The following is a 27,022-nucleotide window of genomic DNA, read 5'->3' as shown; positions in this document are numbered from 1 at the left end:
ATGAGGGCCTGCCCTAATTTAGGAAAACCTAAAAACAGACTTTGTTTCAGTTCACACACAGCGGCCCACCTCTTCAGCGCCATGATTCATCGTCTGCACAGTTTCCAGCATCTGTTATCACAGTTCATCTAACGTTCTTTGCAAATATCCCTCTGCTTCTTGTCACTGCTTCAGTAACATTTACCACACTGGTACACACTGAAATATCAACTTCAATTCAACATCAATTTCAAAAACGTAGCTGTCATTTCCCTCAAAGATGCTTCCTACGTGCTATACATATTTTTGGGGACTGTTAGCAAAACTATTTTTGAGTGATGGTGTGTGTTCCTGTGTGTGTGTGTGTGTCAGCCTCAGCCTGATACACATGGCCCTACTGGGACCACCCAAGCAGATGCTTCATTTACAAAATTATGCATTTAGGGCAGAGAAATAGGTCTGAACCGGGGGAGTTTAGGAGAGTTACAGAATGAGACCAATGAGGATTGAAGCCATCAGTGAGACGCCCCATTGTGATCTCTGTATTGTTCTTTAGAAACTTCTGCCCCGTGTGTTAATCCGTCAGAGACGGCGAGACAAAGACAGGAAAAAAGAAAAGCAGGGAGGGAAGATGCACCAATACCCTTTTACCGTCTCTCAGGCTCTTTTCCTTTCAGAAGTTTCTAAGGGCAGCTTGGACACTAATCATTACCTCCTGTCTCATCTACACACATCACTGATGATCAGACTCTTTCTCTCTCCCTCCTGCCCACATTTTCTCTCTAAAATGGAAAAAACAACAACAGGGAATATGGATTGTTGACTCCCCTAATATACTTTTATCCTGCTCCATCGCCCTCACTCTGTCTCTCGGCCAGCGCTGGCAGTCCTCCACTCACACAAATGGATGAAGTTTTTCACGCTCAGACTGAACATTCTAGAGGTTCCCAACTGGCAGCATCTTGTCTTTTAACCCAACATGATGGGTTTTAAACATAATATTGTGTGTACTATGCACGTTTTAGTGTGTATGTGTGTGTGTGCGTGTGTTTTCCTCTGTGGCTAGGTATTGGTTTCAGAGTGTCTGAGTGTTGTCCTGTAGGGACGACCTCTTAGTGTGTGGTCCCTATACGAAATCTGAATCTCCAGTGAGAAACATGAGAGCTTTCCTCTAGCTGGCCATAAAAGTGGTTCAGCAGCCAGTGTGTTTTGTGAGTGTTTAAATGCATAAAACTGTGTCTTTTGCATGTCACAGACTACCTGTATATGAGAGAGTAAAGTACCAAGGAAAACAACAGCTTTTATTTTCAGAAAATGCCACAAAACAACCAGTGACAAACCCGTTTAAAGGCCATAAGAACTATGACTCTTGTCATACTTCAAAGGAAGAAAGATGTCATGTTGTCATCGAGCAACAAAGTCCACACAGAGAGGAGGGGGATGGATGGCAAGTGACCACTGTTTGCTTCCCTTTCCCTCTTTTCCTACTGACAGTCAACACCGGTTTCTTTTATCAATGACCCCAATAATTCCCTTATCCTAATCACATGGTTATAATTGTAACCATGACGACAACAAAGAGGTCATTCTTATATTTCCCTAAGCTTAATTATGTGCTTATCTTAATCAAAACCATTATCTTTCATTCATACACACCAAATCATTTCAGTGCCTAAAGCTAACCACATGGTAACCATAGCACTGCCATATTTTAAAACATGAAAGTTACTTTTTGTGATTTGTGATTTGGGAACACACACTGCCCTTCGAAGGATTGAAAGAGTTTACATTTTTCAGGCTGGACTGCAAACTGTAAAAGATGGAAAGGTTTTGTTTTAAGCTGATTACAAAATAAACCCAAAAGAAACCACACGATAAACAACAGCACTTACATACTGCCCACATACAATTGGATACATTTTAACAAGGTTGTTTGAGAACATTACCTTTAGTTTGATTGTTTACAGTCCATAGTTTGCAGGAATCAATTGTTTCTATCTGTCCCAGTAATATTTATATTGAAATCAATATAACAAATTTGCCATTTAATACATTTAAGTATGTGATATAAACATAGCTTAACCACCAAATCACATGAAATTCACTGGAGTCATAAGATGAGATGGCAGATCTTGTAGCTATCTTTAGCAGTTTTTTTTTTCTCTTCCATCATGAATTGATTTCACTGCTGCCTTATTTAAAGATGTGGAATAACAAACTGAAAACCCAAAATGTCAGTTCAGCAAATACAACTCAGTTTTAACCAAATATGTAGTAAATGCATTTTGCCATCTGATGTTACAACAATTGTAGAATGGTTTTCATTATGACTATTGACTAATGACTACTCAATTAATCGAGTAATTGTTTGGTCTAAAAATTATCAGAAAATTGTGAAAAAATAGAAATACCCATCGCTGTATAGTAGATGGGTAGTCCAAGGTAACGTCTTCTCATGTCTTCTTACTGTAACCAACGGTTGCACATACAGTAAGGAAACAGAAACAGAACATATTGGGGAAGTGGCCGGCAAAGCATTCGTGTCAGCCATTAGGAAATGAATGAGTGGTATGGAAGCAGAGGGGGGAGAGAGAGAGAGAGAGAGAGCGAGAGAGAGAGAGAGAGAGAGAGAGAGAGAGAGAGAGAGAGAGAGAGAGAGAGAGACACAGAAATGGAAGGGGAGAAGAGACACAATCTAAATATACCAGCTGAGGGCGGTGAAGAGGAGAAAAAGCTCCGCTCCTCTGAAAACCACAGTGTGATGAAAAATTAAGATGGGAGGCACAGTTGAGAGGAGAGCAAAGAGTGAGAGAGAGAGATTGAGAGAGCAATAGAGAGAGAGAGAGAGAGAGAGAGAAAGAGAGAGAGAGAGAGGGGGAGAAGTGGAAGGGAGAGCAAGAAAGTGCTTTTATTGCCGGTCACTTTCACCTGTCGGTCTGTGAGATGGACGGATGAAATCAGACTCCTATTAAAGAAAGCTGGAGAAGTAAGAACCTGCAGTGGGTCCAGAAACAAGGGAATAACTGCATCCTTTCTCAGCCTCCTGTTCCTCCACAGTCCTGGAGGTAGTTATCCTAAAGTGGTTCCTTATTGTTTTATATACTCTTATTGCTTGTTCAGCAACATTGTCCATTCTCTGGAATAAAACTGCGTTTTACTTTTAACTCTTGTTCTTACTCTGCAGAACAACCACGACATTTGTCAACAAAGGCTTATAGCATTGGATGGATTTCCACTTTGCTCATCTAGCGCTGTAATAATCCCAGCCAAGAGGCTACAAAAGTCAAAAAACCTGGACTGAAATTGAATTAAAGAAGCCATTTCTTCCCCCTGGATTATTTTTTCGTCTGTGCTCTCCCATGCCTGACGCCATCCTCTCTCTCTGCGTCAGGGACCACACAGTGGAAACCATTTGCATTTTGCTTTAATATATTTCCTAAATTCCAAAGCTTCAAGAGATCCCTACTTTGCATTTGTTTATTTAGTTCAAAGTGTTTTTTTTCTGTTATTGCCCAAGAACCTTGCAGAAAATTGAAGTGTAGTCAAAATGTGATAGATAAATATGAAAGTGGTGCGCTGTGTATTCTATGGAGAGAAGGACTTTGATGTTATTTTTGCAGTGTTAAGCCAGCTTATAGCTATGGTGTAGCTTGCGCCTGTAGGTGAGGGCTAGCTATTCCCTTTTTCTTTTATTGTCTGATGCTGTTGGACTTGTGGGTGATAGAAAGGCTCAGACAACATAACTGTGTCTACCACCTGGATCTGCACTGTCAGCAAACACACTCTGCAGCGGCGTGTTGCTTCCGTACGTGTGTGTGTGTTTGTGTGTGTGTGTGTGTTTGACCTCGGGGTGTTTTAGGGGTGGCTATGTCATGTGTGGACGATGGATGTGTAGTGACATCAGGATTGTACCTCGCGGTGTAACGGGTTCTCCAGGTTAACACAGCGAGCGGCAGACAGAGACAAAGCAAGAGAGAGAGAGAGGAGGGAGATAGATGGATTGTGACACCCTTGGGTCGAATCAAGCTTTAGGGATGTGTTGGGGACACACATGTAGCAGCAGCAGGCAAAAGCTGATTTGAAAGATGGGGATGTCAAGTCTGTGATGTGCACTTCGCTGAAGTCAAATCGTACTGTTAAATGGTGAGGGACTGATAAGAAGCTGAGGAATGGAGGAGGAAAGGGCCAAAAGCTTCCCACTCCTCATTTTCTCCCTCTTCCTCCCTTTTTCCCCCTCCTGACACACACACACACACACACACACACACACACACACACACACACACACACACACACACACACACACACACACACACACACACACACACACACACACACACACACACACACACACACACACACACACACACACACACAGGGTGTTGAGTTTCCACAATGCTTGTTAAATTGGAGGCTTAATTTGGAGCCACTGGCTTTGTCCACAGGTCACATGGAGCAAATTTATCCACAAAGGCCAAACTGTGGATTTCATTAATGAAACACACATGAAACACACACTCATGTATATATATACACACACACCCTCCTGGCAGGATCAGGGAGGCCTAATCAAGCTGAAATATCCCGAGGTTGCAATTAGTTTTGGAGAGCCACAGTCCTGATTCTGGCTACAAAACAAACCCTTCCATTAAGTGGAAAGAATACACAGATTTCCTCTAACAAGTCATCAACTGTTGTGTTCTGTCCGTTTGCATTCATCTTCTGCTGTGTGCAGACAAACACACACACACCTGCAACTTTTCATAGCTTATTTTCTTCAGGTATTGCATGGTGTCTTTCTGTCTTACTGAACTTAGGATCAGACCTTAAGAACCTTTTTTGTGCAACTAGCAATGTGTGTGTGTGTGTGTGTGTGTGTGTGTGTTTATCTTGCCCAATGAGAGCAGGGATAAGATCCGGTCCTATGTGACCTTGCAAAGGATAAAAGAGTATGGATAGACAAATTCAACTTAAAAACTTTCACGTTTTGAAATAAGATACATCAGAAAGAGCATTTTAACAGGACCAGGGGCCAGATGCATAAAACTAGAGAAGAAAGACGATAAAGAATTGTAATTTCACCGATTGTAGAAACTGAGGCGCTTACAAATGGAAGACAAAAACGTGCATCGGTATACTTTAGTACAATCACAACAAATGTAAAGTTCTGTTTTACTCTAAACTTCATTGTTTTGGGACTAGAGATGTCTTAGTAAGGCTACCAGACAGGAATATAAAATTGAAATAAATATTAAAATAGTATGAAACCGTTCACAGAATGAATCACAACAAATAATGATATTAAACGATGCTAAAGGAATCATTGAGCACACAAATACATATATTTCTGTTTCATGAATTGTGAAATTGCTGTGTAAACAGCAAAACTTATAATGATGATAATGAATGCAAACTCCGTCAAGTTTGTTATTTCATGTTAAATTATGTATCTTGACTTAGTATTTACACTTCACTGTAACAAACTTGGATGGCTTTGGAAAACCATGTGTACGCATGTTCAAAAGAATGCGTGCGGTGCGCGCAATCTCACGGCACATTCTGTGTTTATAAATACTAATCTATGTGTGGGAATGGCATACGCATGGTTTTTGTGCGCGCGCATCATTTATGCATATGCCCCCAGGAGACGTCAGCCATGCTCGTAGCTCTGTGAGGCTTGCTTTGGGAGCGGCTGTGCTTTGAGCTAAATGCTAACGTTGACATGCTAACAAGTTCACAATGACAAAACTAAGATGCTGATGCTTACCAGTTGGTTTTAACCATGTTCGCCGTCTTAGTTGAGAGTGCTAACATGCTAACATTTGGTATTAATGACTAAACACAAAGTACTGCTCTGGTAAATCTATATGTCAAGATATCTGGTCACGGACCAAAGCATCAGACATGAACAACTGCACCAAATTCGATGACGCTCTGTCTAACAGCTGTCTGGACATTTCACTTAAAACTGTAAAAGTGAGCCTCATGATGAATGACATCAAAGTCAACAGAATATCTTGACTGATGACCGTGAATTTTTGTACAAATATGTTGAAATATTCAGCCTGGGCCAAAGTGGTGGACCGACAGACATCCCCATCCCTCGAGCCACGCTGACACAGTGCGGCTAAAAACAAATCAGCATAAGTCAGCAGAGTATTTCTCTTTGGATGAAACCACCCAGTTGGCAGAGTTTTCTCCAGCTCCAGCACATTCAGGTCTTAAAATAAATACAGTTTAATCTGATTGATGAGGAAAAACTAACACATTGTAAGCTTAAGAGAGTAACAAACTTTTCCATCAATTTGAAAAGTAATTTTTACTGGTACTACACCGAAGACAAATGTATTTTACTGTCAAAATATTTAATGTAATAACCAGAGAAATAAGTCGGAAACTCATGATACTGACATGCTGTTCAAATACTCTCCCTTTGTTTCCTTCTCCTTCTTCATCCTTGTCCCGTTCTCTTTTTGTTCTTCACTTCCCTTCTATGCACTCCTCTCCTTACCTTTCATCTTTCCTTTCAATCATCTCTGTGTCATATCCGTTCCTCTTTGTTGCCTCTTGACAATATCAGACAATATCTTCCAGTTTCTTTTGATACTGTGACTTTGAATAGCACAGCATGCTCCTGTGAGTATCCTGATGACCTTAGGCACAGTACCACTCCATAGGAGACTATCATTGCTCTGTTGAATTCTAACAATGAATAAGAATTCATTTTTACTGTTTCTAATTTGTACAGTTTTCTTTTGTACAGTCGATTTGTTTTGGACACACACCTCATGCACCAAACATTCACTGTTGTTACTGAAATTTATATAGTGTATTGTCACAGTGTACTTTTAAAGCATAGATGAAATAAATAATAGATACAAAAAGAACCATGGAATCTCAAGTCATAAATTTAATCAGAATCTTCGACTTATCATCTTCTGTTCTGTTCATCCCAAACCAGCTCCATGGGGTAGAAGCCACCATCTTCTTCTCTTCTAATGTTTTGACTCATTATCCTGCTGTAGGATGAACCGCTGACCAACCAGTCTGTCCTCTGTTACTTGCCTTTTTCTCACCATTCTGGTAGCATTATGCAATCCTTCTTCCTGCAGTACAGTATTGTCCTAATAATGCATCAGAGTGTGTAGTACCGCAGTGTGTTCCAACACTAACATTGTGCAGACAGAGGGTTTATAAGTCATCCACAAAAGTTGGGCACAAGTAGGAATTGTTTGCATTAATTTTCAAGGCTTCATTTACTTTCAGTGCTACAGGAAAGCTGATTTCTTAATCCCTGAAAAAGGCCTGTTTTCTATTAAATTCCCCACAACATTTTTTCTACCTCGTGCAGTTTACTGCTTACCTTTGTACTACTTAGGATTATTTACTGGACTTGAACTGCTGAAATTTCTATGAAGATTAGAAAACTTCTGACGGGTAGTGTACAAGATAACAGCTTGCGGGGATCACCGATTTCACCACTAATTGGTGCAGAAGCCTTTTCTCACATTTAATGATAAAATTACACCGAGCCTAATATGACACAATATTGCACTGGGGACATTTTAATGCGCTTTCACGCATGTAGTTCAGTACATTTGGTCAAGGCTGAAGGAAAAAATTACTGATTGTTGCATTTTAAATATGATTCATGTTCAACTGGCTTTTTAGAAACCAAGAGCTATAAACATGGAGTCCTACAGAAGGACTGATTGGACAATTTGGCAACTGTCATCCTGCATCATTAGGACAGCAATTCACACAGCACTTTAATTCTTCTTATGCGTATATTTATATTCTTTGGTGTCACAAAGAGCTCAAGAAGAAATAACGGATGATGAGCATTAGTAGTATTATTAGACTGCAATTAAACTGCATGTTATGAATAATGCTAAACAGGCAGAAGTAGGATGAAAAAGAGGAAGGAATTACTGGGGCTGCTGTGGGGTCGCTACATCACATACTTTTTAATGGACTTAATGAACTGTCAAATTACTCAGAGTAGGATAAAAGCACAACACAGTGCAGCTTTAACTGGTTTCGAGTGTTGATCTGGGAAAAATCCATGCGCCCATGTGCTGATGCACATACATGTTACCACGGTTAAATAAATATATAGTATACAGTATAGTGGTCATACATGTTACTTAAGATTGCTTCAATTAACAAATGGATTCAACAGATTCAGCAACACATAAATATTCACATTGCAAACACGTTGAATTAACTCATGTTTGTCTCTTCTCATGAAAATAAAAACAATGGAAACCGCGATGAAGGTTAGTGTCGAATCCAGTCTCCACACCAGTGCACTTTTTAATATATAATCAAGGTTACCGAGAGCAGGTTCATATGTTGTCTTTGTATTAACTCAAGTATAAAAGTATAAAATGATTTGTGTCAAATGAGGAACTGATTCTTTGAGCTGTGAAATGAAGAAGGGAAGAAAATCCACGGTGTGACTACTTACGTTCACTGAACTTGTCTTTTAACTTAACTAGTTTTTCATTTTCACAACTCATGAGATGACTTTGAACTAATTAACTAACTTCCGTTCAGTTAACGTGCATTTGAAAGGCGGCAGGGGAACTTAGGGTTTTAAGTTAAACAGACTTAATAGATTTAAGAGTCTACTATCAAAAAATACTGCGGTTGATCCGTGTACTTTCACAAACCCTCATCTTCAGCTGGTCCTGATTTGATTGTTCGGTCATCCTGAATGAACAACATTAAATGAGCAAACACACCAGAGTTCGTGTTACCTGAAGCAAACAGGTTATGTGTGAAGACTCCTTAAAGATGGCTTATACTTTAGCGACTCGACCTGCTGCCTCAAAACTATTTATTCTCCCAAATTATTTCCCAGACACAGAATAAAATAATTTGTCACTATTAAAAAACCCACTTCAGTTTTTCTGGACAAGGGATAATGTGGTGACAATACACAGCAATATCTTCTGGCAGCAAAATCACTTCATGTTAATTGCCGCAGTGACTGATGTAGAGTGTACAGGCATCCCATTTTCTAAATGGCGGATATCTCAGGGAATGGAAACTCCTTGAATATTAATGTATTTCCACTACATTTTTCTCCACGACCGTTGGTAGCTCAACCAGAGCTCATATGCCCGTGAGATGTCTGTCCAGCTTTAGCTAAGATGCATACAAACACATGCAAGCCCATCCGCTCACACACACACACACACACACAAATACAGACTGGAGATATAGAGGGGAAGCTGATCAGCCATGTGGAGCGGGGAGGGCACTCCAATGGGACTAATTAAAGGGATGGAACAGACTGCAGAACTCATCGGAGACCACCACTCTTTCTCTGACTCCATCTCTTTCTCCTCTCGCTCTTCCTTTCCCTTTTGCTCCTCTGTGTTCGGTTAATGAAAGCTACATCATCCAGGGTTAGAGGATGCAATGCTGCCGTCTTACCACTATTCATGCCGGCGGATATGATCAAAGGTGTTCAGGAATTTCTATCTGATGTGTACAGTACCTCAAGCGGCTGCACACACGTGCGTGGAACAATTCACAGTTCACAGATGTAAACAAGTGTAAACACAAGTGTTTACAAACTGTTAGCACACAATCAGATCTTAAAATTCACAAACTTCCTAGCTCACATCATTGAGCGTTTTAGTTTATCCATGCATAAAAACTGCTGTCGTTTGTGCTAATTTGTGTGTGTGTGTGTGTGTGTGTGCACACGCATGAGTCACCATCAGCTGCTGAGTTTGATACTGATGGAGAGCCAAGCTGTTTAGATGCTATTGATCAGAACCCCGTGTTCCTGAGCAGCCAAACACACACACACACACACACACACACACACACACACACACACACACACACACACACGCACTGCCTCCCCTCTTTTCTCTCGTTCTCCCTCTCTTTTTCGGCTCCTTTCTGAATCCATTTCTGTATCACACACCCACTCGTTCTGCGGCAGACAGACCAAACAACCAGCCATAATGAAGTGGCACTGCATCATCACAAACACTGCTGTGTGTCTAAATGAGCTGGAGAGGAAGCAGGCAGCATCTCTGCTTTGTTTCCTAATTATTTACTACAAGCAGAGCATAGGTGAGGACAGAGGGAAGAGGGTAAGAGGAGGAGGGAGAGGGGAGAGGATATAGGAAGACTAAAGGAGACGAGAAGAGATGAATGGGAGAAAAGACGAAAAGCGACAATAAAGCGTATATGTGTATGATTCTCTGCGTGTGTGTGCTTGTGTATGTTTGTGTGTGTGTGTGTGAGTGAGATGCCCTCTAACCAGAGAAAGCCTTGGCTCAGTCTGTCTGGCTTTGCAGCTTCTCCAAGCTCTAGAAATGCTAGGTTACATGGCCAAATGACTCACACACCCAGCTCAGAACTCAAGCCAGGGCTTAACACACACAAACGTCCTCATGGCAAAAGTGCTCACACACACAAGCAGGCACGCAGATATACTGTATATGCCCGAATACGTGTGCACAAGTAAACAAATCAGCACATACTCAGACCAAAGCAGGTTTGTGTATAATCTCGTCTGCTCTGAGCTAATCTGCACAGACTCTCACACAAACCTGGAAAGTTTGGTTTGTTTTATGTACATCATCACATATCTGCTCAAAAAAGTATTTCACAAGAATATTTTTCTTTTTTTCTTTCTTTCTTCACCTTTGCTGGCCTGCTAGAAAACTAAATCAGTCACTATCATAATTATTTAAAGAGCGACTTAACACTAAATCCATGTTTTGAGTTTAGTGTCACTTTATTTTACTGTCAGGTGATTGTGGTCCCGCTCTAAAGCGTTCGCTGCAGTGACAGCTTCCAAAGTAGCTTGAGTAACGCTGTAAAACTGCGCTGTGAGGTGGAAGGCAACATCATGTTCACTCCAATCTGAACAAAACCTCACATGGCAGAACCACATGAAGACTTCAGCTCTTGCAGGTGTTCGCAGGAGAGTCGGAGTTGCAAAGAGACCACGAGTAGTAGCAGTGGTTTACAAAGTGAAGTGTTTGGGGTCAAATCTGCATCCTCCCAAATAATCAGAAGGATATACCCTGTTCTTTTTTTTTAATATATATATATATATATATATATATATATATAAACTGGGCGTGTTGAAACCAAAATGGACTGCTACTTTCTTTTCATGTTCTATCTCAGTGTCACATTTGTTGTTTTGCCAGCCTCCTGCGATTATCTATTCACACATTTACACATACAGTACACATATATATACACAGACACAGACACACACACACACACACACACACACACACACACACGCATGCACGCACCCACACACAGTGAGTAAGTTAGTTTACTTACAAAACACAGTTTCACTGGTGGAGTCATAGTTTGCCTGTCAGAATATAAAGTACTTTAATAATATAATAATCAAATAGAATCCATTTTTAAAACCGTACAGCTCACTATTAATAAAACATAACTCTTGATTTGTTTTTTATTAGAAACTTTTCATTATTGTTTTTATTACAGGGCTTATTGCCTTGTTTGTGAGTTTGTGTACGTTTGTGTCCTCAGCAGACATTTGTCAGACCTGGGTAGGCTGTAAAAGCTTTGCACTGCTTTGCTTCGGATTACAATCCTCTTCACTTAACAGATGCCATCTATTTGCAGCCATCAAAAATACAAACACAGTAGTTAATCACTGGACTGGCGATGGTGTAGAATTTAGGCTATTAGCAGAACTTGGATCAGTTCTGTTTTTGATGCTGTTTTACTGTTGGCTGCCAAGACAGAGAATTAAACACAAGTTTCCACATTTACAAGCAACGTTCGTCTTCTGATTCTTCCTCTGTGCTTCATGCTGTCATCCCTTTGCTTCTTCCTCCGTGCCGTTACTTCTCTCCCTCTGTGTGTGTATCTCTCTATCTCTCCTTCGTTTTGAATGTGTTTGCGGCAGACAATAATTTTGCCTGTGTAAATATATTTTTACTTTGGCAAAGCAGAGAGGAAGTGAAAGGAGTCTGTGAATGCAGGTTGTGTCTATATGTTTTACAGTTATCTTAGAAAGTGGTCTAAGGTTTGTGTTTGTGTGCTTTATGAAGAAAGACGTAATGTTTCCTGTACCATGCTCAGTTCCGTGTGTTAGCATGCTAACATTTGCTAATTGGCCCTTAGCACAAAGCTGGTGCAAAAGTCATTACTTTTGTATTTGGTCGTAAACCAAAAGTAAGTATGGAGGATTCTACATTTTGACCTAATCATGCTGCTAGATTAAGTTTAAATTATTATAATTCATCCTGAGGGGAACATGAATGTCTGCACAAAATTACATAGTAATCCAGCCAATAGTTGTTGAGATATTTCACTCAAAAGCCACAAATATGAACCCCAGAGTGGTGCTAGAGGAAAAGTGAGAGGAACGCCAAAGATTAGATGAATCCACTGGGGACTATGAATGCCTGTACAAAATTTCATGGCAGTCCGTCCTGTAGTTGTTGACCTTTCTCTCATACATTTATTGAGAAGGACATTTCAGCCTGGACCAAAGCAGACAGAAAGGCTGACATTGTCATCCCAAGAGCCATATTGCTAGAAGACGATAAAGGCAGTAAGGGGGGGGGGGCACTAACAGTTGAAAAAAGTCGTACAGTGCACAGTATATTCTAATCATTTTGTTCATGTTTGTTCTCTAACAGAGTATGTGTGTGTTTTTGTTTCTTCCTGGCAGAATGCGGGAACGGGGTCCTTGCATTTGTGGAGTAGGTGTGTGGAGTCTACTGCTGTCCCTCTGTCTGGCCTCCCTGACACATGCACACAGGAGCCACACAGGTAGGTAGATATATGCGTTTACGTCCGTTCTGGTGTGTGTGTGTGTGTGTGTGTGTGTGTGTGTACAGCACGTACTCCTTTGAGTCTGCCGGTGTCTGTGTACAGCATTCACAGTATTGGATCTATCATAGATTACCACTGCAGGCAGCCTCTGCAGCCAATTTCTTTTCACATGTTGTAAAGTCGGAGTGAATAGGCTGTGCACTGCCCGAGGGAATGCAGAGGTCGGATTCACAGTGAAATACGAGACCACAGCGGCAGGTTGCCAGGAAGAACACACAAAAAGTTCTTTAATAAAAGGAAGAGGAATAAGAGTAATCCAACAAAGAAAGGTCTTCTTAGTTCAGAGGCTTTTACGCCTTTGCAGCTCCATCAGGGTGGGGCAACTCTTGAAAATGCCTGTACTTCACAGCACAGACAGCGAGCCGTGAGCCTCATGGATTAGAAATCCCTGGTTGCATGATACCCCTCCCATATGGGCCAAGTGGCTGAGTCACTAGAATGATTGAGCCCAGAGGCTTCTTTCTACTTTCCGGTTCATTTCTCGTGTGAGGGTTGAGTATCTTTGCCTCTCCCTTTAACAATGATTACCTGTGTGTGACACTGAAAACTGCCAACCTCTGGGAGCAAAAAAAAATAGCTTTAATGGAGAGCGCATTGTACCTGCTAATTGTATATGAATTATTGCTGTTTTGGTCATGCTTTCTAGTTATGAACGTACACGATGTGGAACCGTGAATGTGACGCTGTAAATGTTTAGATTTTGTTGAGGCGGTTTTGTACTAGATTGCGTCACAATGTGAAATGTTCTGAACAATTTTCCATCACTGTATGTGTTTATGAATATGCAGACCTGTTTGAAATTATTGGCACCACTGAATTTTAAGTACAGAATTCAGAATATAACTTTGCATAATCAGAATATTTTAATAAAATGTTATTGAAGACAAGAAAATAAAAATACAAAACCTGCACAATAGTGAAATAATACAAATACAAAATGTAACCCGGACACAGTTACTGGCACCTTTAACCAATATTTGGTTGCAGAACCATTGGCAACAATGATGGCCTTCTGATTTCATCATTCCCTTAATAAATTCAGTGTCTCTAGTACCAAAGGCAGCACTGCCCCACAGTAAAACAGAACCTCCACCATGTTTCACTGTACTTTGTAGTCTCCTATTAACAAACCGATGCAGTGCATTCCCAAAGAGCTCTGCTCTGGTTTCATCTGTCCATAAAAAACTATCCCAGAAAGGTTGTGGCTTGTCTATGAAAGTTTTTGCCTTTTTGTGCCTTTCTTCCAGTAGTGGTGTCCTCGTTGGCCTTTACCCATGGTGCCCTTCTTGGTTTAGTATGCGGTGTATGATACGGGCTGAAACCACCATTACAGATTGCTCCAGGTCAGCCTGAAGCTCTTTGGATGTCTTGTGTGGTGTTTTTTCTTTTTTTACACAATCTACACCAACCTTTGCAAACTTGTCTCTTTGAGTTTCCTCTTAGCAGCACATCCTGGAGGCTTTTTAACAGTTTTATGACTGTGAAACTTCACGATAAGATAGCAAACTGTTGAAACAGGGATTTCAAGGTCTTTGACTATTGCCCTGTTGCCTTTGAAATCATTATGTTTTTCTGATAAAAGCATTTCTGATGCTCTCTGACACCTTTATTTTCTTTTCTTGATGCAGCAAATATGGTCATAATCTCAGTTACACCGCTGAATAATGGCCAGAAAGTGTTTTTGCAGAACCTTGTGATGTTAACACAGTGAAGTTGACCTTTGACCCTTGGATATATAATATCATTGTTTCATCATTTTATCCTATTAGACATTTGTGTTAGATTGTGTCATAATTAGTGTATCAATCGAGTGTATGATTTAAACTTGTTTTTCTAAGGTCACCGTGACCTTGACCTTTGACCACCAAATAATAATCAGTTCATCCTTGAGTCCAAGTAAAGGAATGTGCCCATTTGAAGAAATTCTCTAAAGGCGTTACTGAGATATCGCGTTCAAACATGCGAAAACATGATGCCTCCACGCTGGCAGAAAAAGTGAGTTTTAAGAGGCGTCTTGAACGGGGCGATTTTGGAGCAGTTGCAGTTTTGTTTCAGTGATTGTTCCCCGAATGAGAGTTGATGAGGTAGGAGGGGACTTTTTAGTTTTGATCTGAGTATGTTGTGGGACACGGAACCAGCGGACTAAAAAAAAAAAGATGATATTTCAGATATACTGTTCATCCAGATCATGTCAAATCATCATGTTTTGATTAATTAAAACAGAAACTCAAGTGTTGACTACACAGGCCCCAAAAGGCAGTCGTCCCTTGAGTGTGGACCGGAGTCTGGCACCAAAGCTGCAGATCTCTTGGTGCTCCAGGGGTTTCACAATTAAGTTGCAAGGCCTGTGTTACAGACAAGATCATTTAGCTAGAAAATGTTATTTCAAGACTGCTGCTCCAGACTAGTGGAGCAAAGACAGGACCAAAGCAGGGATGTGACTAACATCTTAAAAAACGTATCTGACCAAAATAAGTAATTGGCAATGACAAGAAACACCTAAGGATAAAACCAAGAAGTGATGATAGTGGGTTTTGTGTTTTGTTTGACTAAATATGATAGGCAGTGATGGCTTTAAAATGTTAAGCTCTGCCTTTGGCGTTCATGTCGTGATAGTGGTGTGCACCAGCTGCCCTTCATCCGAAACTGGTTGTCTTTGTTTGTCGTTGTTGTTACCGTGTGTCTCACGTCACTGACGTTTAAGTTATACTGCAGAGTATTGTGTGTCTCAACATCTGCCTCATACGGCTGTTTCATTAGCAAATGACTGAAAGGGAAACTGATTGATGAGTCTTGACTTTTTTTTTTTTTTTTTTTTAAAACAATGCAGCATCTTAGACAGCCATCTGAGTAAAACCTGGAAATCTCCCATTATGTTGTCACTTCATAGAGACTACAAGGGTTTTTATGTGTGAGTTAATGTTTGTGTGTGTACAGTAAATGTGTGTGTCCTTGTTGGGATGCGTGTACCCATAACCACGGCTTTGTTCGTGCTGTGTCTGTTTGTGTGTAAGATTGACTCTGCTGTTCTCTGGCTGCCAGGCATTATCTCCTCCTCTCACAGAGAGATTCTTGACAAGGCAAGGGCAAACATTTCCATAAATGGAAGCATGTTGAAAAGACATGGAAAGAGGAAGGCAACGCTCTTTTCTTGTGGTGCATCACCAGGCTTTCAATGAAGCGCTGATGTCTGCAAAAAGCACTGAAAACACTGAAAACATCGGGTGAGAGAGATGAATAGCAAAGTCACAAGATAAGAAAAGTTTAGCAGTTGCGGTTTTGTGTCACTGAAGATTCTGCTGTATTATTCATTTCATCATACTATCCTCTCAAGCCAACTCTCCATGAAATTATGATTATGCAGAACTAATTAGCAAATTCGAGTTGTATTGAGACCGGATTATGTTTTCAACATAATGAGGGTATGTTGTTAATTTACGCGTGTGATAAGTCGCAAAAATACGTTGATACTGAACCTATCAGTAAAAAGTTCACAGACGATGCATCTGTTTTCTACCAAAATATCTGATCATGTCGCACAATATCCACTTGTAGCATTATTACTTTGTAATGGTTATGTTTCAGCACTTGGTTAAGGTTACATGAAAATCGTGGTCTGGTTCAATACAGAAAACATTCACAGTGACTTCACTAAAACCACGATCTTTCACTAACCTCAACCAAACCTGACCTCAGACAGCACGCTGGACGCAGCTGTGCTTTTTGTACTCCTGCTAACCACCCCGACCTGCTCCTTGCAAATCTGCTGCTGTTAATAAATGTAGGGATTCATTCATTCATTCATTCGAAAAAAAAAGAAGACTTGTCTCTGAATATAATCAAGGCAGCGATTACGTTGCCACCACAATGTAATTGGGAAAACAGTTTAGAGGGAAATGAGCATAATTTCTAGTAGATTGTGCCACAGAAGCAGTGGCTGTAATGGTGGTGTTAATATTTTTGGTGACACCGTTGTGTGTGTGTGTGCGTGTGCGTGTGTGTGAAGACATGTGTAGTGACTGCATGCTCCTGTTAATGGGTCATTGATTGTAGAGTAAGTTGTAATCAGGGAGTTACAGCGTTATCCAGTTGCAGGTTGTCTGAGTGGGGAAAAACAGAAGAGTAATCAGATAATTACTGAATACAATCCCTTAGGTCACTTCAAGGTTGACGCTCTCACACATTAAACACACACACACACACACACACACACACACACACACACACACACACACACACACACACACACACTGCCTCTTTCTCTTGCACACATACATTCACAGAGGCACACACTTGCAGGTAACTAAATGTTACTGGGCTGACTGAAGTCATTCGGTTCAGCTCTCATGAATAAGGTACCAGAGTTAAACTGAACTCTTTGTTATACCACAGATAATGAGTCTGTGTGTTATAAAAAGTTTATTATTAGCAAGACTAATGTCTTGCATGAGCACAGTCCTGTAAACTGTGACATGAATAGTTACACTAAATGTGGACCTGCTGAGGTTTAGGGGACTGTCCTGAGTCCAGGTCGAGCTGTCTGTAGTTATCTTGTCGTGAATTCAACATCATCACCAACAGGAAGAGACGGAAAAAAAAAAAGAAAGACACTGATCTGAGCTTAGTTTGTGTTTTTTCTGACCAGGTGTTATCTCTTCTTAAGAGGTGAAGCCATGGTAGTCAAGTGAACAACAGAACTACAGTACTTTAGCTAATGCAAGCCAGGCAGCTGTCTGCAGATATCAGCCTGGGGTCATGTCAAGAGACACAAACAGTAGGAGCAAAGGAATTAGCGTTCAGACTTGTATTCTCTGCCTGTGCTGAAACTGATAAGTAAAGAGAAAGTTGAAACATGTGGTACTGACATAGCTGTATGGGAAAGAGGTCCTTAAAAGATATGACGCTTGAAACATGTTTTAGTTTCCCTGAATCCTGCAGAGGAAAAAAAAAAAAAAACGGATTAAAATTGTGGCACGTCCCACTTTTTGGCCACAGTGCCACCAGCTCAGGAGGCATGCGCTGACAAAACAACTGTGGAGACCTAAGGAGGAAATTCGAGGGTGCTGAGAGGTGGCAAAAGAAGTGTCAGCATGTGTGAGAGTGTGTGTGTGTGAGAATGTGAATGTGTGTGTGCGTGCCTTCCTGGCGTCTGTTCACCTTTTATTCCCCAGATTTTTATCTCTCAGGCCAGAAGAGAAAAAGTTGCCTCTCCTTTGCTGTCGGTGCCTCTCCGTCTGTTAAACCATCCATCTGCCTGTCTTTTTCTCTTATTCACATGCTTTATTATACACCTCACGACAGAAGTCTGTGAAAATTACAGGCTTTGAACTCGGACCACAGAGCTCTAACACTCTTAGTGGACTGCAGATCTTCTACCATGAAGAGATCTGATTTGCAGACAAAGTCTAGGCCTTGGTGAAATGTCTCAGTGGCTTTGCCAATAGTCTTGGAGAAACAGCTTGGCTTGGATTTTGAAGTTAAGCGGAACAGCGATTATGCTGATCACTTCAGCACACACTGTCGAGTCATTGATTCTCAGTCTATACGCTGCAATCTCCATACATCGCCACTGATTAGAAGCTACTAAGAACTTAACTTAGTCTGAAAGGCATCCTGTCTGCCAAGAAGGCGAAATAGAGATGTAAGGACAAAGACGAATAGGGATGCTAGGATGCATGTGCTAACCACTCTCACACAAGCTCAGAGGGACATGTGCATTCAGTCAGGCACGCAGACATGCCGGCAGTAAATGCACACGGGAAGACACGCACAAACACACGCGCGCACACACTTACATGCGTGCACACACAAAGAGGCTCTCTAATGTGATGTGCGGAGACAGGCTGTCTGCCCTCCTTAGAGGCTGCTCCACAGTAAAGCTGCACTCCATACTTGGTCTACAACAGGGCTCCATATGGCTTGTGAAAAATTCAAGGTGAAAATTACAAATGTTGATTTTTTTTTTTTTTTTTTTGCTTTCCTGAGAGACATCATAGAATTCCCCCGAACTTTTAATTCACCCGTTATGAGATGGAGAGAGGGTGTTTATGTTCATGTATGTGAGAGAGAGAGGGAGAGTGAGAGAGTGAGAGTGGGAGAGAGAGAGGGAGAGAGAGAGTGAGAGAGAGGGGGGGGGAGAGAGGGAGAGGAAATTTATGAAATAATTAGCAAAAGCAAATTGAGCAAATTATTAGGAGTGGGACAGATAATTATGATGGCAATTTATTGTCAATCAGTCTCATGCAATACGTTACGTATAAACCAGGAATTATGTTCATGATGCACCATTTAAAGCCATTTAAATATGCAAACCACAGCATCTCCTCTCCGTGGTTTAAAGAGGCTTGGGTAGCACTGATGTATCGCACACTTAAAGGTAAATTTTGACAATAATTCTCAACAAAACCGCAGATATGCCACAGATATGTCATGGTATGGCATGGGTGTGTGTGTGTGTGTGTGTGTGTGTGTGTGTGTGTGTGTGTGTGTGTGTGTGTGTGTGTGTGACACACTAAGGTAGTTGCAACTTTGTTTTTTTTTTAGTCTGAGCAGGTCATGGCAGGTGTGTAAATTACCATTCCGCTCATCGTCATATTATAAATTCATCACATTTTGTCACACTTGTTTCCACTGGAGACGGAATTTGCCCCGTTGCCTTACAGCAACCAAGATACCTGTTAATTATGATCTGTCCATTTGTTCATCATTATGGATGTTGTGGCTCTCTCTCTTTTTTCTCCCTTGCTCCCCTTCAATTGGTGCTGTTGACAAATTCCAAGGAACTAAATTTGCATATACTCACCTTCACCAATCAGTGTGTCCTTGGTAACGCACATGTTGTTTTAACCATGATGTATTCGGTTATTAAGGTGCCAGGAGTGTATTTGATAACTGGCTACAGGCACTCTGGCCTTTTGTAGTCTATCACAGGATAATCTTCTGTTTATTCCTACTCCGACATGATTCCATTGCATATTCAAGAAATGTGTGTGATATTATCTAATATCTGTCAGGCCGACTGCTTGTTTCAAAGCAGCCCAAATGGGCTTTTCTACCAGAGGGAAGTGTGTTTATAGCTGTTATTTTCCACAGAGTGAAGAAAATGAATATCTAGGAAAAGGAAAGTAGAAAGGTGACGCAAAACAGCAAGAAGCCCTATGCAAGGAGGCAGCATGATTCACGGCCTGCGCCTGAAGAACCAGGTCGACAGATAAACAAACGCGGACTGTGCGGGTGTGATTGGGTTATTAAGGACTGGCCATGTGCTGTGCATATATCTATGTATTCTACAGCTGCTTATTAAGTGTGTGTCTCACTGTTTAAAGCAGTGATTCTGGATGAGAGGTGGGTTCATGTTCATGTTGATTTACATCCCCTACACCTCAAAGTCTTTCAATATTCTAAAATGTGAAGTATCGTATTGTTTATGAATACATTATCATATAAAAGATGTTCTCATTGATTCCATTAAAGATGATGCTCTACAGCACTAGATGTTTAGTAAGTATAATGTTGCTTTTAATTTAGTGAGCATGTTGACATTGCTAATTACAACTACAGCTAAGGCTGATGGGAATGCTATTAGTTTTTAATCATATTGTGATTACTTTGGCAGATATTGCAATTGTGATGAGTCATGATTTCAGTTGGAATGTTCATTTTTGCATTTCACTTTCACTATAAAAATAAAATATAAGAATGATGATGATGTAATTTTTATGGGGGCCTGTACCAAACATCTGGAGAATATCAGTTTGCCTGGGCATCTCTGTAGCACCACAATGCATCATTTACGGTATGTTGTGGCACATTTAAACCTTTATCATAACCATTGCAGCTCCTGTGATTTGGATGTTGAACTTGGCCATATTTTGCTTAAATTCCGATTAATTATTTAGTCCTAAAACAAAGTATTATAAAGATTAAAATTTTGACTTGATGTTGGTGCTTGAGGAAAAGTTGAAGAATTATCAAAATTATTACAATTCAGTCTGTCAGACATTTCACTAAAAACCAAAAACATCAATCTCATGGTGGAGGCGGAGGACAAGTCAGATGATCAGTCTGTAGGATTCATCCTCTGAGGACTCTGAATGCAATGCAATTGCAAATTTTCAAGGCAAGTCATGGACCTAATGATGTTGCTATCCCTAATACCACAACACTAATGTGGCTAAAAAAAATAAAAAAGCAACAATAAATAAACAATATTTTCTCCAGATAGATGGTAACCTAGAGATAGTCTTCTGCGTGTCTGTGTTAAAGTCTTGAGGCACATGTATTTCAGTATAACCACAGAAACAGAACGTATTCCTCTCAAGACCTGCTTCTGCAGCATTTTATTGACAAACACTTTGATCCTTCAATTTTACTCAAGTGTACAGATATGATAACCTACAGTGTGCAACATTACACCATTCACCCACACAAACAGTTGAACCCTCGAGGTATAACAAACCAAAAAAAAAAAACATTGACAGTATGTGTTGGGGGGTGCCATGGTCACTGTCTGATTATGTGTTTGAACTAATTGGTGTAAATGGAGAGTTTCCTCTGGCTGCACAGTGAGATTACCTCACCGGGGCCCTCTCATTGCATTCATTAGTGCTAATCGTTACCTGTTAGCTTGCCAGCACAACCCCGCAAAGACCCAGCCTGGTACATCTGTATGGTTTCTTAAGCAAAACTAAAGCCTCTATTGACTCTCTGCCTTTGGTTAAGCCACTATACTGGAAGTAGGATGGTAGCAACAGTAGTGTGGATTAACATTCTGGCAAGAGAGCTACAGGGAGATATTATTGAAACAGTAATGACTAATTAGCGTTGATTGCAGTTTTTACAAGTCATGAAGTAATTCCATTTCCATTAAATCCGTCTATCTGTTGGTCTTTGAGTTCCTAAGTCTCCCTCTCTCTCTTTTGTCGTTCCGCTACCACTCCATTCCTCTCTTTTGCCCTCTGTTTCATATTCTCCCTTTCCTCCTCGTCCCAACTTTTACTTTATTTCACAGCTATTAAACCAGGAAATTTCAATCAGGTAGCACAGCGTGAATTTCTGCAGGGGCAGGAGAGAAAGAGTGAACTTTTATTTAATGCAGCCGTTCTTTCTTTTCTCCACTCCACCTCCATCTCGTCTCTCTTTTCTTCCGCAGCTGAACTCAACCTTGGCTCTTTATAGTTTATGATTCAATTTCCAATTTGTCCTCCAGAGGTATTTGCCTGGTGGGTGGCGCAGCGGTTTTGTTCTTATGTGTTTGTACAATACTCGCCTTTGGTATTCATAGGAACACAGTCTTACGGATACATGCATTTGAATTTCCAATTCTGCGTCTGCAATTCTTTTGGCTTTATTTTACATGAAAGTCACACTGAGATGGGAATCGCCCTTTCAAGTAAGCTCTCGGCAAGCGGGGAGAGATGTGCTGAAATATGTATAACCAATACATACCATTTCCTTTTATTAGAGTCAAGGATGACCAGAGGAGCTTACTTTGGGACTTGAAGGTTGTTGGTTCATCTCACGCTCTCAGACAGAAAACTATACAGTGCAGCAACAGTGTTCTGCTAATTCTTCCAAGAAATACAGTCCATTTTTAGCTGCAGGGTGTAAAATACAAGCAGTTTAAAGCCTCACGGGAGGAAATGAAAATCCCAAAAATAAGTGATTCTAATAGTAATTATAAATATGATAAAATAAAAGATATGATCAATAAATATAATTAATATAAACATAAAGTTTGCCCCATATTTCACCAAAACTGTGAGCTATATCATCTCCTAACTATCGGGATTACTCATTACCTACATTTCTGAGTGTTAATCATTTTGTGAAATGAGAACACAATGCTTGCTTTCAAATTTCCTGTCATCGTTCTCCACAGTGTGTCAGCTCGCTGTGGTTGCTACTGTTTTTCTCCTGCGTGTGGGATGTTCTTTTGCCATTACTAGTATAATAAAAATAGTGAGAGGTCTTTTGTTTCATATTCATGATCTCAGACAGCCTGCTTTCCTATTGTATCATCTGCAGCCTGACTGACTGATAATATAGGCCAGTAACATTTTTTGTTTTTAACATGAACAAATAACTGCACTGGTCCCTGATGGGAATGGAGGCAGTGTTTCTAAATTACTTCAAACCTACTGTGGAGTGTCTGTAAAGTAATTTCTTGTTACTTATCAGCCAACATATAGACAAAACCCAGTATACAGTATCTGCAATAAGATCGTATCAGCTAAGTTATCGGTCTATCTCTAATATCCCAACACGTTTTTATTAAAATAAATAACCTCTTATGATGAAATAACTATTATTTCAAATATCTGAGCTCTCTTTGAATGCGCAGACATTATCAGCAACGAGGACAGTTGTAGTCTTGATGCAAAAGAAGAAGAAGAAAAAAAGAAAACTAAGTATGGAATAGTTATAAACAGATACTGATGTCTTAACTTAAACCTGCTTACAGTGCTTACAGTAGCACCACAGAACACTTTGAACAGAGTATTAGCAGAGCTGTATTCTTATTTGTATAGTTAAGCATTAACGCTGACAAACACGACTCCCTGAATGTTATTGTATAATTTGCAAACAGTCGAGCTCGAAGCACATCAAAGCGTTTTGCTCTGCCTCCTTGGGGTCCATTTGCCCCCGTTTCCCCTCCCCTTTCCTTCTCCATGTACACAGCTTCTGATTTACAGTCTCAGGAGATTCTGCAAATGACCAGATGTTTGGAAAGGAAACAATTGGTTAGATGTTACTTTTCTGAACCATTTAGGCTTTCAGAAGAAGCAGAGATCCATCCAAAGCTTCCGTTTCCTCTGCCATGTGCACTGTGAGTGACTCGAACAGATTCACGCTTTGATATTGTGTAAAAAAGAAAAAAAAAAAGAAACAACCTTCGTTTCCTATAGCTTCTTTAGTTACGTGTCTGTGGTTCCTAAGTGTTCCCTGTCTTCTCTTAGCTGGATCTAAAGTGGATTAGCCTCTTTCCAGTGCTTTTCCCAGTAGAGCTGGCACGCTTAAAGCTACGTGAATAATGAATGCAACATACTTATATAGGAGCTTCATATGTGCTGTTACCATCACATGTGTGGGCACAGAAAAAAATGTAGCCATACAAATTCACACTGTCAATTCCCAAAATAATCCATTAGAAGCAGACCTTCACTGGTGCCTCCATTAGGTTCATGCAGAGATAATGGAACAACACTGTTAGGAAATATCCACTGATGTGGGAGAAATTTGTGCAACAGAAAAGGTTCATCCTGGACAAACCAGTCGTTGTTTGAATGTGTGCTGAAAATATATTAAAGTAATAAAATGAAAACATTAGTAGAACCGAAAGTTGGACCAAAAGACATAAAATTGGCCATAGCTGTGACTGCTGTGAGGCATAGGTGCAGCATGTACGTGCAGTCTCTAATGTACTAGAATTTACAGTGCCTGTATTTTGGTCGGTTTAATGCTAATGTTGATACAGTAAACAGCGCGCATATGATTGTGCCTTTGCGTGCACGTGTGCGCACGCTCGAGAGAGCAGCTTTAGTATTCGTAACAGCAGCTCCAGAGACATGCACTGATGGATGAGGTGCTCTTTACTTTACTGATGTACTGTGATCAATGCTGATGCAAGGAAAGAGAGTATGGGAGAGGGAGAGAGGGAGAGAGAGAGCGAGAGAGAGAGAGAGGGGTAATGTGCTACCTCTGCAAATCTCTCTCTCTCATTCTCTCTCTTTCACCGTCTGCCTCTCTCCCCCAGTCTTTTTGCATTAATCCTCTCCTCTCACGGTGAGTTTCCCACTCTCTTGATCCTGCCAGTATCTGCATATGCTGCACTCTCACCAGCATCATTGCCTTAACTAATATGACACAGTGTTTCCATGTGGAGCATATGCTGCACGGGGCAACTTTCAGCAGATTACTAGATTATAGATTAAGTACAGAAAGTTGTGTGTGTGTGTGTGTGTGTGTGTGTGTGTGTGTGTGTGCATGTGTGTGCGTGTTCATTCACATCCCTTTCTGGCACAGGTCCTTGAAGAGGACACAAACATCATGTTTGTGTAACTGTCCAGCCTGGCCTCTCATGTTGCCTAAATGTGGTTAAGAGGCTTTTATTTTTAGTCTTTTACTGTTGTGAGTTAAATAAAACAGCAGTAATGCAGCTTCACTAATCCTCTCACACAACTAATCCTAGCAGAACACCACTGTAAATACTCTGTGGGCTGCATTAAAGCACAAATCACTCAATCCCTCACTGAGTGTTTTATGCTTATTTTGGGTCAGATTAATAGAAATTCTTCTATTTTTCATCTACAAGAGAGATGTCCTGGAAATAACTGGGCTTCCTCTTGGACTTTTCATATTTTCCGGGAGGCGTATGTGTGTGTGTGTGTGTGTACGCGTGTGTGTATTTTTAAAGTATCTTTGTAGGTAAGTGCACCAGCACCAGCACACACAGTACTCAGTGTGAGAATCAATACAAGACGCGCTTGCTTGAGAGAGACAAACAGTCAAAGAAGTGGATCTGAAGCTACCTATCTACGGTTACTTCTTTGCACAGTGGTCATGATACTGTAGATGCCATTTATTTTAAGAATATGTTGGCTGCTCTAAATTGTACGATGTATCATCCAGGAAGATGATAATGATTCATGTTTGCATTTCTACCAGAGCGAGCATGGCATTTGGTCTCCATCTGTTCTTCATATCCCCACAATTACACACCATCACTGTACTGAAAATTTCAAGGCAGGGTGAATTTGTCCTCGACTCAGCCACATTTAGGTTCATGTTGAGCGCCAACTATGTTCGAAAATGTAATTACAAGGACATGTGAAGTAACAAGGTAACCTTATTAATCAGGAGATGCCTGCTTGATAATTAAGAAAAAAGTTGCCTCTTCAATATTTTAATCAACTAATTGCTTTTGTGGAATTTAAATTACAGATACTTTCATGTGCTGCTCACAAATAACTAGAAATCTTGAGATTCCACAACACTGACTTACGTGTATGTGTGAATAACGTGACCTGGGGGAACAGGATTGAGGATAAATATACAGTTGCTCACATACAGGCAGATCAATATGTACGTAATGTAGCCAACAGCTTTCCCTGAAGCTCCTGACTACACCTGACTGATAATACAACTTCTGTTGTTAAAAAACACTGAAGAAACTGTGAAATGTGCGTCACATAAATAAGTGTTCTGGTTTTGTTTTTTTCTCAAAATGAAACTGCCACTGCGTTCTTAAATATCTCCTGTGGTGGGTCTGAAGTGAATTATACAAGCCCGCTTGAGGCAAATATTGCTGTGCTGCTACAACTTTGTTGAGATTTCCTTTAACAAAACAAAATGTTTCCGAAACGTGGGGCTTTGAGAGCCAAAGGGATATGCAAAAAAGGAAAGCCATTTGGTCACTGCCCTGCCTTTCAAAAGGCTGTGCTCACCCACACAGGTGTTTTCAGGTGTTTTCTGCTGATACGACTTCTGGTCATATTGGTGCCGGGCAATGCTGTGTTAGAAATACGGAATCGTCCCACTGTGTGCAGTGGCCTTTAAAGGCCCCTTTACACCAACAAGGTTGTTTTTAAGTACCCTGGTTATAAGACCCGGGCTATGCCGCTTACCTCACCTGTGCATGACAGCTACCTCGCTGAACTGCTGCGGTTTTCACACAAGCGTGTGTCCACACCGCCGGCATTGCTGCTGCGGGGCTGCTACTGCCAGTGAAGCCCTGTCTTTGTCCAGTGAGTTGCTAGTATGTTGTCAATATGACTGTGAGCAGATCTTTTCCCAGTTTATTTGAGTTGAGAACTGACTCCATGCTGAAACTGTAAAGATGATGTGCTGCGGCAGCGAGGCTCAAGCGGCGCCTCAGACACGCGCAAGGCTCCATGGCTGCTCTAAATTGTTTAAATGGTTGCCACCACTGTCACGCACAGATGAGGTTAACGGTGGGGCCTGGGCCTAATTAGCCCTACAGACTCTATGTACTAAAAAGAATGATAAAGGTGTAATTTGCACCGTCAGGTGCAACAAGCTGAGAGTAAAGGAGATGTAAGTACAGAGCGATTTGAACAGACATTACAAAGAAGAAGTCTGATCAGGCAGCATAAGTGAATAAGTGAAAACACCAGTGTATGTGGACTGTAAGGGGCTTTAAGGGCAGTAGAAGATGTGC

General features: G+C 40.8%; 1 protein-coding gene across 1 annotated transcript in view; it reads left to right on the top strand.

Annotated features, from left to right (window-relative positions):
* Positions 1-27,022, top strand: part of LOC130174195 (chemokine-like protein TAFA-2) — an 80,727-nt gene that overhangs the window by 26,138 nt on the left and 27,567 nt on the right. Inside the window, exon 2 of the mRNA XM_056383802.1 lies at positions 12,680-12,780. Coding sequence (XP_056239777.1) covers positions 12,681-12,780 — 100 coding nt within the window. The 5' untranslated portion in view covers position 12,680. The remainder of the gene's footprint in view (positions 1-12,679; positions 12,781-27,022) is intronic.

The sequence above is a fragment of the Seriola aureovittata genome, chromosome 9 (genome assembly GCF_021018895.1).
Source record: "Seriola aureovittata isolate HTS-2021-v1 ecotype China chromosome 9, ASM2101889v1, whole genome shotgun sequence".
Classification (NCBI taxonomy): Eukaryota; Metazoa; Chordata; class Actinopteri; order Carangiformes; family Carangidae; genus Seriola; species Seriola aureovittata.
Note: the sequence above shows the minus strand (reverse complement) of the source record. Positions and strands in the feature narration are given on the sequence as shown.